Below are 13,323 nucleotides of genomic sequence, written 5' to 3'. Positions count from 1 at the left end.
CTTTCCCCAATTTGACTTTCTTCTTTGCTTCCACAACTTCAATGCTACTCATTTCTTCCTGTCTTCTCACCTCCCTCCCTCTCCCAGCCATTCCCCAGTCACTTATACTCGCATTTCTTCCATTCTTTATGTTCAACAATTCCTTAAAGTGTTCTCTCGTTCATAGGTTTTTATTCAACCTGAGAGAGACATTTTGCGATAGTTACAGGGTTAGTGAAGAGCATATATACATATATGTATCCATCCATCCATCATCCAATCCTATGTTGCCCCATGAGGAGCATAGGAGCCCGAGGCTAGGAAAGTTGGTCCTGACATTTAAGATGAGAGTGACCAGCCTCACTCCTTCCCGAGTGGCATTACGTGAGCAATAAACCCCAACCATCCCTTGGATATAAACCTTCACCAGCTCAATCTGCTTGGAGTGTCATAATTACCCACTAAACAACCAGGTGCCAAAATTTGGTTATACAGTTACCACCCTGTGTAGTAAATGGTTTCATGGTGTACAGGAAACCATTTAGCTTGTCACACAGTATAGAATAACCCACAGGCAGAAGGAAGAAGAAAGAATGAAGGAAAGAAAGACAGAAGAGGGAACGTAAAGTCACCCAGAGGCAGAAGGACGAGGATAGAATGAAGGAAGGAAAAACAGAAGACGATGAAAGGAAAGAAGGATGGAGGAGGGGAAAGGGCAGACAGCTGAGAGCAGCACTACATATATCTATGTATTAATACAAGCAAACCCCAATTTACGATACCCCAAGATGCGATACCCTGTAATAGTAATGGGGATAGAAATATCATCCTACCTCTCGGCCTACCCCCAGTAATGGGGATAGAAATACAGTATCATCCTACCTCTTGGCCTACCCCCAGTTTTGCGATGGGTTTTTATTTATTATTCTTTTACTGATTTTGGGGATATTTTAGATGTAAGTTTTGTGTTTAGGTTGATTTATAAACTGTTTTTAGACTTAGCTTAATGCTGTCTATCTATCTATTGCCAGACGCCTCAATCCCGTTTGGGATGGCCACAAACAAATCGCTTCCACATCACCCTCTCCCCCGCCATTTCACTGCCCTGCTCCCAACTCACACCCCTCTCTCTCATATACCTCTCCACCCCATCCCTCCATCTCATCCTCGGCCTCCCCCTCCCTCTTCCCCCCTCCACCTCACTCAGATACACTCTCTTCATCAGTCTTTCACCCTCCATCCTCTCCACATGGCCAAACCACCTCAGTGTGTTCCTCATAATGCTTCCTATCACATCCACACCACAACGCTCCTTTATATCCTCATTCGTCAGCCTGTCTCTCCATGTGACTCCACAGGCTCCTCTTAAATAACTCATTTCCACTGCTCTCACTCTTGACTTGTGTCCTTCCAACAATGTCCAAGCTTCACTTCCATACGTTAGAGTTGGTATCACAATACTGTCATGTAGTAACTTTTTCACTTCCATGCTCACTTCCCTGTTTCTTATCACTGCTTTCAAGGAACCAGCAACCTTTCTTCCCTGCTGTACCCTTTCAAGGACTTCACCCTCCATCCTTACTCATCACACTACCCAAGTACTTAAACGTACTCACATTTTCCAATTCCTCACCATCCAACCTCGCTGTACATTCACTGACTTCACCTCTCTCAAAGACCATCACTTTACTCTTCCCTACATTCATCTTTAGATTCTGTTTCTTACATGCTCTCCCAAACTCATCCACCAAGCCTTGCAGCTCCCCTTCGTCTTCACTCAACAACACAGTATCATCTGCAAACAACAGTACAGGGAGTTTCCAAACACTATCCTCTCTCACCAGGACCACTCCAACATCCACTACCCCACCTTGTACCTTTCTTATTACCCCATCCATGTACAGATTGAACAATCATGGAGACATGACACATCTCTGTTTCAACCCAACCTTCAAAGAGAAAAATTCACTTAGTGCACCGTCCACATGCACTGCAGCCTTAGCACCATCATACATACTCTTGACAGCATTCAACAACTTCCCATCTACTCCATATATTCTTACTACTTTCCACAATCCTTGTCTATCCACCCTGTCATATGCTTTCTCCAAATCCATGAAAGCCACATACAACTTCTTTCCCTTCTCTAGAAGCTTTTCCACTAAAGATCTAAGAATGAATATCTGATCTGGACAACCTCTTCCCTTCCTAAAGCCTCCCTGTTCTTCTCCAACTAATTCCTCTGTTCTTTCTCTAACTCTGTCAATAAGTATCCTACCATACACTTTTCCTATTATACTAAGAAGACAAATGCCCCTATGATTACCACACACTTCTTTTTCCCCTTTTCCTTTGTAGAAGGGAATAATTATACCTGACTTCCAATCCTCTGGGACTCTACCTTCCTCCCAGGCCAATCTACACATCTTCCACATCCATTCTACTACTATCTCTCCCCCATGCTTCAGCATTTCACCACACACTCCATCAATTCCTGGGGCTGTTCCCAATTTAACTTTCTTCATTGCTTCCACAACTTCTATCCTACTGATTTCTTCCTGTCTTCTCACCTCCCTCCTTCTCCCAGGCATTCCCCAGCCACTTATACTCGCATTACTTCCATCCTGTATGTTCAACAATTCCTTAACCCTTACACTGCGGGCTTATTTTGCTTTGACTTGCGGCTCCCGCAGGCATATTCACGCTCCGACAGACTCTCAGTGACCACATGTATCTTTGAGGTTGACACTCTGCAGGTTAAATAATCTAGGTACAGTAGTAAGTATGACATTATTGGACATAAGGGGTTCAGAATCAACCCCTTGTCTGTGGTATTTTTTTGTGTTGAGTAAAAATTTTTTTCTTAAGTTGCAATACAATCTGAAGTTCTTCATTACTAGTAAAAATTTTAATTTTTGGTAGTTTTTAGCATTTTTACCTCTGCCAACGAAGTTGGAGGAGGTTATGCATTGACTTATGTTATTCTGTCAGTCTGTCTGTTTGTCCAGATAGTATCTCCAAAAGGTATTATTGAATTTTTGTGGAAGAGTGGGACAAGGATTTTTTTTTTTTTTTTTTTTTTTTTTTTTTTTTTTACACCTGGTATCCCTGAAGGGCTAAGGCATTGCCCCTGGGTAGAGGCCTTTTTTGGACTGGAGCATGTAGCATTTTATGACCGGATGCCCATCCTGATGTCTACCAGTGACCCTTGGGTGGATCCAACCCTTCGGTCAGAGTGGAGCGCTCTAACCCACAAGGATGAGGTAATTAAATTTGGGGGCATATCCGTATCCAGATCTGGAGTATCCCGCACAGTATTTCGAAAAGTTCTCAGTGAACTTCAATGAAATCTTGTGGAAGGATAGGCCATGGGCCAAGAAAGAATTTATTAACCCCTTCGCCTCGAGGGTGACTAATCTCACGCAGTACCCTGTACGAGGCTTCCCCCGCTTGTTCCCCCACACTGCTTTTCCCTGGAAAAGCTGCTATCTTGCAAAAATAACTATGGTGTTTTGTATGTTTGTTTAGACAGTATGTATGTGAGTATAGGCCTGTGTGTTTAAGACTGAATCTGCCACTGCCTGTGTTTGTAATAAAATGATATAAATTGAAAGATTCTAAGTAAGTTTATAATACAGTGCAGTGAAAGATTACATGAATACAAATTAATTCAATATACAGTAATCCCTCGATTATCCAACGTAATAGAGCCAAATGCATGCCCGGCTAATAGCTTCGTATGGATAATGGACTTCTTCTGTGTCCCCCCTTCGTACATAACCTGACTTTGAAAGCCAGTGTAAAAGGCCACTATAATACATTGTACTGAAACACACTACAACTCCATACAGACCGAACAGAACATGGCCCTAAAAATAATTACAAGCTGCACAGCTACTAATCTACAGACCACCTGCACCAAGAAACCAAAGTCCTCAAAGTCAAGGATTATCTAGACATGAAAGTTACACAGATTCTTGCAGCAGCCTCCACAAACCCACACCATCCACTATATTACTTGCAGCACATCCACACACACCAAGGAATATCAAAACAACACCCAGCACATGATATCATACACAAATACTGTCATCTCTACCCCCTCACCTGCCTCAAATCAACTTTCAGAAGCATATCCATGCTCAGATCACCTGCCGTTCCATTCAGTCACTCAAAGACATCACTTAAAGACAATACACAGCTGCATGCATGGCCTCCTGATATCCACCCTTCTGAATCTTACCTCTCTCGTGAGGACAGGGTTCACTTGGCAGACTGAAATGTGGGCATCATCCAGCCCTCTTGAGTTACCAGAAGAGGCTGGATGACTTCATAGCCTGATGCCTGTCCAGATTGCAACACAGCATCCCATACTATTAAGCATATTATGGAAGACTGCATTGCACACAGTGTTCTGCACCAACAACACAACATACACTCTTTGAGAGCTTTGTAGGAAAGCCTGGTCTCGGTAGTGACCTTCCTTAGGGACCTGGGGCAGTTCAGCCAGACAGCCTAGAGAACAACTGCTACTGCTACTACACTTGTTCCTGTTGTTTAACACTACTCTGTCTAATCAAGCAGACCTATAAACCACAGTCAAGCAATTACTGTGGTCAAAGAGACCCATCAACCACAGACAAGCAATCACCACTGCAGGGCCATATCCTGCAGTGACCAAAAAAAAATAAAAATAAAAAGCTACACAAGAAAAAAGCAGTGGGCACACAAAGCATAATGGTAGAATGGAATAAAATCATGATAAAAGAGAATAAAATCATGGTACAGTACAGTATGCTAGAATAAAATCAAAGTCAACACTCACGGTTCAACCATCCTGTATCACTCTTACCCAGGATCTCGCACTTCTCCACAGTCATCATTACCCTCTTCCCTTTTCTTGGTGATTGGGCTATCATCACACACCCTAGGATGAGGCATGCAAGGAATAGCAAGGCCTGAAGCAGGTAGGAAATAACCACAAAAGTCACCATGTGCACTGCTATAACAACTGTCTGAGAGATATTTACTACACTGTTTCCTCACGGGAACTGAGAATGACTGAGGTGGTCTCTAGCAGTCACTGGGCAAACTACCCAGCCAGACAGGGTGGCGCAAGTGGGCTGCTCCCACCCGGCTGGGCGTGAAAATGTTCGTGTGGCCACAGTTTCTGGCTGGACACAAGCATTTTGTCCAGATACTATGAAAAAATGTACGAATAATGGTTTTGAACAGCCAGATCACAGCATCCAGTTAATTGATTGTCCAGGTGATGGCTGTCCAGATAATAGAGGGTTTACTGTACAATACTTACTTATTAGAAACTTTGCCCCTGAACTCACGTCTAGGCTGACAAACTGGTCACTACACATCACTTCAAGACAGAACACTGCCAGGCTGCCATACAACATAGTTTTGCTCCAGCACATGTAAATGCGAAGAAATTTTGCTATTCCTATGGCTAACAAAAGGCTGATAAAAGTGTACATTTCACTTTCTGAAGCTGGATGCCAAATAATGCTATTTACTTTGCCCTTTTTCTGTGGTTGTTCACTGAAAAATATATCTTCCCCCTGATTGGTCCACTTACATATTTTTTTTTCACCAAATCAGCATCAAAAATTAGTTTGGACGAATCCAAAGGTATCACAATTTCAGATTCACTAATTGCTGGGTTCAGCTCCAAAACAATCACTCATAAACTCAGGCACATAGTTGGGATGTGGGTTACCAAATATGTCACTTATCAGGCGCCAGCCGCCATCGACTTCTTTCTCTTCAGTTTCATCAGATTCAGCACTCTCTAGTTCATCACTGGATGAGTCAGCGATATCTGAGTCTTACACCGACGGTTGGTACTCATCACTCGAGGAATTGTGAGATTCCTAAAGAATAGTCTGTGATTCAGCCATAATTGTAGAGGGAGGAACAAAGCAATCTCCAATGATTCACTGCCAGGACTGATCATGGCAGCAGGTTTGTTAGTCAGCGATCCTGTGACCTCCCGCATGTATATTGGGATTGGCTGGAAAAAAAAAAAAAAAAAAAAAAGGTGGTGCTTATTTTATCCTCAGTAACATTTATTATCCATTATGAAAAGCCCAAGCACAGTAAATGAACCCCTTTGCTGTCTTCTTTGGTTTCATTGATATATGACAACACAGGGGCATATGCACTCTAGAGGGTTGTGACAACGTATGAGCGTCATTGTGGCAAAGGGGTTAAATTTAGGGGCGGATCTTGATCATATCTCCACTGATCTGGATGCATTTTAATGGCAGTGGGATTGGTGGAGGTATATGTCTCTGAGTGCTTTCTAGTTTTTAGTCTTAGATTTCTCTAGGGCATAGTAAAATCTGACGGAAGTTAAATTAAAATTCAATGAATTTAATATGCAACCATAGGGTTAACTTGCAAATGGAATGCATGCCCCTGAGTTTTTAAGGGTATTTATGGAATGCTTGTGGTTGCCAGGTATGATCAGCCTGCATTCCACATAACAGTGCTGTCATTAATTATAACAGAAAGGCAGACATTGTTCACTTTCATCATGTGGTGTAGAAATTATTGTTATATATTGGGACCTTGCATTCTGCCTTGCAGTTTAATGATTAAGCAAACTTTTTTAAAATTTATTTATTTATTTGTTTATTTATATATATTTTTTATTTTTTGCTAGTAAGTATGCAGTCATTTACATAGATATTGTCCAGCAAGCTTCATTTACTACCCTTAAATATGAAATGCCAGTTTCTGTCATTTGACATTACCAGTTTTAAGGAAAAAATTAATGATATTTTGGAATGGGGGGAAAATATCAGATTTCAGATTTGATACTAGCTTTATGAGATGGTAGTTACATCATGAATGATTATGAATGGAATTATTTGTTAACCAGAGTGTGATAGGTTAGAGAAAAAATGAAGATTAATGCATAGTTTCAGTTGGCATTATATGGCTAGTTCACTCATGGTGTTCAGTCTTCTTTGCCTCAAATGCAGTTGAATTTCAAGATGCAGAGTTGATTACTTCCTCATTTATTGTTATATGCTTGCACTCTGGACCCTGGCTCACCCTGTCCTCAAAAAAGGTCAGGATGATGATGTTGATTATTATTATTACAGGAATTAGGAGTAGTACCTGAATGTTAATGTATTAAATGTAACACACAATGTATTTGCAGCTTTATGACCACTCCAAGCCAGCTCCACAGCTGATGATTGATGGTTGGAACGCCTGGTTTTATAATGACCTTGACAATCTGGTGAGTTGCAGTATTGTTCTTAAGAGTCTGGAATCACTTGATGTAGTGTTGCCTTTGGGTGACTGTACACTGAGTAACAAACTGAGTAGTTTTTGATAACCCAGGAAACCATGTACAGTACTTCACTGAGTGGTGGCTGTACAACCAACAGATGGATGCTTTGTGGTGTAGGTGGTTGAGGTGTGCCAACTGGGTTTGGCTGTTGAGGGCCTGTGCTCACATAATGCCATGTGGGAGAGTAGTTTGTCTTAAATGTCTGGACTGAGTAGCCTTCTTTTATTCTTTTATTTGTCCGACTCTGGGCATAGGCTTCACAGCCTGCTATCAAGGCCCAGCAGTCCTCCTACATACCATACACCTCTACATGTCACCACTTCGGCGCTAACACCCACCGTCCATATTGAATACATGCTAGGGATGTCTCATACAGGACTGGTGTATTGGTATTAGCAGGGGTATTTTTACGACATGTCGGCGGGTCTTCTGGTAGATCGGTAAAGCCTGATTTAATGAAATTCAAATCTAACCCTGGAACTCTGTGATTCTGGTGATGTAGTAACAGACTGGATGAAAGGTGAATGGATTACAAGTTGTTGTTATTGGTAGCTTTTTTTTTTTTTTTTTTAAATGAAACTAAAGATCTCTCGTTTAAAACAAAGTTCCGTTGGTGGCCATGAATTGGTTTGCCATTTCCCCTAGCTTAAAAAGGCAGTTGTACTTGAAGAATTGTTGTGTAGAATTAATTTCTTATGTCTTGTTGGGGGAGGCGGTGGCCGAATCGGTAGAGAGGTTGCCTGCGGTCCTAATGGACCCAGGATCGAATCCCGGCTGGGGCAGGGAATAGTTTAAGGATTTGAATTCCCTAAAAAGTAGACTTACCTGATCTACCAGATGACCCGCTGACATGTCGTAAAAATACCCCCGCTAATACCATTACACAAATCTTGTATGAGGCAGCCCTAGCATGTATTCAGTATGGATGGTGGGTGTTAGCGCCGAAGTGGTGACATGTGGAGGTGTAGGAGGACTACTGGGGCTTGGGATAGGTCACTGCCCCAAAGAAATAGGCCCTGAAGCCTTTGCCCAGAGTCGGACATGTAAAAAAAAAAAAAAAAAAAAAAAATGCAGTCTTCCTGCCAAAGCAGACCCATTAATCACAGGCAAGCAACCACCCCTGCAGGCCCATCCTATTCAGTGAACCAAGCAAGATGAGGGGAAAAGTGTGGAAGTTTTGTTATTGGATGGGTGCTGCAATTGTGTCTCCACCCAGTTAACAGGGGCACCATAGCAGGCCCCACTTAGCCCGATAATTTGGTTATGTGCTTACCACCCAGCATTGTAAATGGTTTCCAGATTTAAATGAAACAGTTAGGTTTGTCACTTATTGTAGAGTGATCTGCAATGGAAAGAAAGGTAATAAAAAGAGATAGAAAGGAAAAGTGAAATAGGGAAAGAGGAAGGCAGACACAGAGATAGAATGAGATATGGGAAGGAAGAAGTAGGTAGCACTACATCAAGTGAGTGGATGATGGTTGCCAACACCTACCACCTTCATATCATGTAACAGAGATGGAGGTAAGACTGGAGACACACAGGTGGTCCTCTTTATAAGTTAGAAATGTCTGTATAAGTACCGGTAAGTATTTTCTTACTTCTGAAAAGGACCACCTATATGTCTAAAGTTACTTGACAGAATGGCCATGTTAGAACCCTAAGGCTATTTTTCCTTTAGTTTAGTATGGCATACCAATTAAAATGTGAGTGGAACAGTACAGCATATACTTTTGAATAAGTAATATGCCATTCAGATACAGTAGTCAGCTGTATACAGTATATGAAGTACTTATGCAAAAGACACATCTTATTTACTTTGGGGAGTTGACAATTGTGCCAACTTTTTGTCTTCAACAGAAAACTGTATGGAAGGACTATGGGTGTAACAAGGAGTCTGTGGGTCAGCTGTGGGTTGGACTATTATGCTACTACACTGAGACATTCAATTGGCGGGAACACGTGGTAACTATACGTCAAGCAGCCCCGCTAACACGCCTGCAGAAGCTATGGAACTCAAGGTGCATTGTCATAGAGGACCCCTTTGATCTCAGTCATAACCTTGGTGCTGGCCTCTCCAGGAAAAGTAAGTCTGCTGTAATTTTTCCTTTTGTTTAATTTGGAAAGGCTTTGTACAGGTGGTGGTGCTGGGAGTAAATGTGATTGGAGTGAGGCCTGGTAAGTCTTTACCATCACATTAACGAGAAATGTAGGTTCCGAGGTGTCCTTGTCACTATGGTTAGTTATTTACATTCATCTACATTGGTTTATAGTGGCAGTATATGGCATTTTTAGATAAAAATATTTCACAAGAGGACTGACCTTTGGGTCCTTGATAGCAAACCTCCATTATACTTGGTGCCTAGTGGTTTAGTGGGCAATTAAGGAGCTCAAACTGGATTGAGGCCGTGCAGGTTTATATCCAAGGGATGGTTGGGGTTTACTACTCGTGTAATGCTGCTCGGGTGAGTGAGGCTGGTCACTCGTCGTAAAAGTCAGGACCAACTTGCCTAGCCCTGGGCCCCTATGCCCTTCATGAGGCAACACTGGATTAGATGATGAATGATAAAATGCCGTAATGTGTTTGGAAGTGCATGGAACATATACCAGTAAGCACAATTTCAGTATGAAGAGAAAATTTTTCTTTATAACTCCTGAGTGAAATGAAGATCCAATATATCACTATTGACAGGAAGTACTATTTCTTTTTCTCCAGGCATGGATTGTGTAATTCTTTCACCTTAACTTGGCAGAGATTTTGTTCCTTTTGCAGCTTATTTCCTCTAGCTCAATGGCAGATTAAGATAATACCATGGCCCTACATCCTGTTCATAGCACATCTTTGTGACAAATGGTATGTCCTTGCTTTAATTGGTTGTTACAGTTCAGCATTCAAGATGGAGATGTGTCAAATTTAGACCAGGATAAAGTGAAAAGAGTATATTACCGAATCACTCACAACTTGTGCGAGCAAGCATAGGAAGCAGAACACATTCATACTTGGGACATAATTAATAATTAGTATTATTATCTGCATGATGGTATTGTGATCCCTTGCCTGACGTATGGAAGCGAGGCATGGACCTTGCAAGAGGGGAACAAGTCAAGAGTGAGAGCAGTGGAAATGAGTTACTTGAGAGGAGCACGTGGAGTGACGTGGAGGGACAGGTTGACGAATGAAGAAGTGAAGGAACGTTGTGGGGTAGATGTGGATGTGGTTGAGAAGATTAGGAGAAATACACTGAGGTGGTTTGGACATGTGGAGAGAATGGAGAATGAAAGACTGACTAAGAGGGTGTATGTAGGTGAGGTGGAGGGAGAGAGAGGGAGGGGTAGACCGAGGATGAGGTGGAGGGATGGAGTTGAGAGGTATATGAGGGAGGGGGGGTGAGTTGGGGGGAGGGTAGTCAAATGGTGGGTGACAGAGTGACTTGGAGGCGTTTTGTCTGCGGCCACCCTTTGCGGGATTAGGGCGTTGGGCTATAGATAGATAGATAGATAGATTATTATCTGCTCTAAGTGACAAGCCAAATGGTTTCCTGTACACCAGGAAGCCATTTACTACTCAGGTGGTAACCATATAACCAGGTTTAGTGGGTAATTAACCCGCCGTGTCCTGGAGACGTGAATTCACGTCCTCACATGATGTGCATTCATATCCCGGAGACGTGAATTAACGCGGCAACATTGCAAGGTCCCTAATTTGCACAATTTTCAATTTTCGCAAGTGATTTCGCGAGTGATTTTTGGCATGTATACATGGGACACCTTCCTCTATTCCTCTACAAGATGCCAAGCAGGGACAATGCCTTACACCGCATAACCTCTCCCCCCCCCCCACTGCACGCCATTGTCTCGGCAATTCACCTGTTACCAGTGACCTGGCCAATAAAGACATTCAGGGCCAGAGTGATTCCCCAATTGATGACAATGTGGAGGACAAAGTTTACATAGCATTAGAGGAAGAAACAGTCAGAAATGATGATCAGGTAATGTGGGAAAAAAAGGTCATGAATGGTGATGAGTTAGTGAGTGAAACAATGCTTATAATGTCTATATTACTGTTTGAAAACCAATATACTCTTGTACTACATATAAATTCATACCAAGTAAATAAATAAATACTGTTTATGAGTGGTTAGTTACCCTCCCATAGAACTCATTTTCTTTGGTGCCACAACGCTCCTTTATATCCTCGTTTGTCAGCCTGTCTCTCTAAGTGTGAAGTTAAGAATCAATGGGAAAAATAGAGGAGCATTCCAGTGGGACGTGTACCCACCATATCATTAAGTACTATAAAACCGAACAGGCCCTATGCAAAATTAACCCCTAAACCGCGGAGTTGTTTTGGCGCTCCTTGCGTGTCCCGCTAGGATATTCGCGCTCTGACAGACTTTGTAAAAATATTTGCCAAAAATCAGTTATTGGTCCTAGAATATTATAATTGCATATGCATATGGCACATACCTTCAGCTTTCTCCTGGGATGTTTGTTGAGCCTTCGTCAAGTACCGTAGGACTTGTGGAGGCTTCTGAAGTTGGGTAACGAAGTCTCCACTTTACACTTCCCGACACCCCATAATATGATTACCACAGCCTGATATTATCACTAGAAACACTATTCTATGATTTTCAAATAGTTTGGAATCCATACTCCAAAAAAAAAAACTGTGAATGCCATGTAAATTACGAGCGCGTACGAGCTTCCCACCCGTGATCGTTCCCTATTGGTATTCTGTCATTTATTATTCATAAAAACACTCACACTTTATATTCCTGTTACTATATAACACTTATATATATATATCTGCAGTCTTTATCCATAAGTTTCCTTCAGTAATAGTAGTTTATTGTCGCTGTAGGCATTCAGTTTCTCTTTCAGTAATATACGTAGCATTCACTTTCTCGTCCTGTATACTAGCGTGGAGAACGAATCTGTCACTTTCACTTTCATAACTCCCAGTAATCATACATGCTAGAGTGAAACTTTCACTTTCATTTTACACTTAGTATATACACTCGTATTCTTATATTACTACTTATTTACATTTCTATTTACAGTCTCTATTTTATTTACATTATTTACATTTCTGTTTTATTTACACTATGTTATGCACTGTCACTTGCAGTAACTTATAAAACTATTTTCCCACTGTTCAGTTATATTTACATTCATTGCTTTCACTTGCTGTTTACACATTATTTACATTTCCACTTGCACTGTTTTAGAGTCACCAGAAAGATCGTAGTCACTGTCCATCATTGTCATTGATAAATTAGCCAGTTCACGTTCCACAGCAGTCACTTAGCCCTTTACCCCTTCCCACACGAGGTTTAGTAGGGGTAGAGGTCACATGGCCCTTTGCATGGGGCTAAAAAGCGGCGGAATTTGACAGGTGTGAATCCGACGTAGTTTCACCTTGAAAAACGACAGTAAACTGAATGCTGTTGTCTTGGAGCAGTGAAGGGCTGCCAATGTTAGCGTGGTGACAGCTGCTAATATAAACGCTATGAAATGATTGGCAGGAAATCTAGACAATACATAATAAATTAGGTGGTTCCAGGTGAATGTAAATATCACTTAGGCGTCTCCCTTCCATTCTTATATATATTTTTATTATGAGAACAGGTCATATGGCATATTTCAAGGGGAAATAAACAGGGAAAATTAGTGAACAAGTGCACGTGAGATGTTGCCAGGTGATAGTTAGCCCATTCTAGATGTATGGCAGTATCAATTACCTTTTCTTTTTTTTTACATATTATTTTGTATAAGAATAGGACAAAGGGCACATTTCAATGGATAAAATGAGTGGAAAAATCCGTCTAGCATTCGTGTAGCGCAGCGCAGCTGGTCAGGTGGGAGGAGAGGGTAATGGAGGGGAGGTAAGGAGGGGGGGAGTCAAGGACAGGAGAAAAATGGCTAAATTGTCAACAGTGGATGGGAGTACAGATGACAGCAGAACTGAGTATAGCTGGACACTGGTAGTACTGATAGATGATACAAGCCTCCTCTTGAAAGCCCGTGCG

At 41.8% G+C, this 13,323-nt stretch overlaps 1 protein-coding gene across 1 annotated transcript in view; it reads left to right on the top strand.

Annotated features, from left to right (window-relative positions):
* Positions 1-13,323, top strand: part of LOC145408784 (uncharacterized) — a 197,722-nt gene that overhangs the window by 146,752 nt on the left and 37,647 nt on the right. Inside the window, exons 18-19 of the mRNA XM_080279433.1 lie at positions 7,163-7,243; positions 9,155-9,380. Of these exons, the coding sequence (XP_080135559.1) occupies positions 7,163-7,243; positions 9,155-9,380 (307 nt within the window). The remainder of the gene's footprint in view (positions 1-7,162; positions 7,244-9,154; positions 9,381-13,323) is intronic.

Source organism: Coenobita brevimanus, chromosome 78 (assembly GCF_032717465.1).
Source record: "Coenobita brevimanus isolate Jiangsu-jjx chromosome 78, ASM3271746v2, whole genome shotgun sequence".
NCBI lineage: Eukaryota > Metazoa > Arthropoda > Malacostraca > Decapoda > Coenobitidae > Coenobita > Coenobita brevimanus.
The sequence above is the reverse complement of the archived record's forward strand: the minus strand, read 5'-3'. Positions and strand labels throughout refer to the sequence as shown.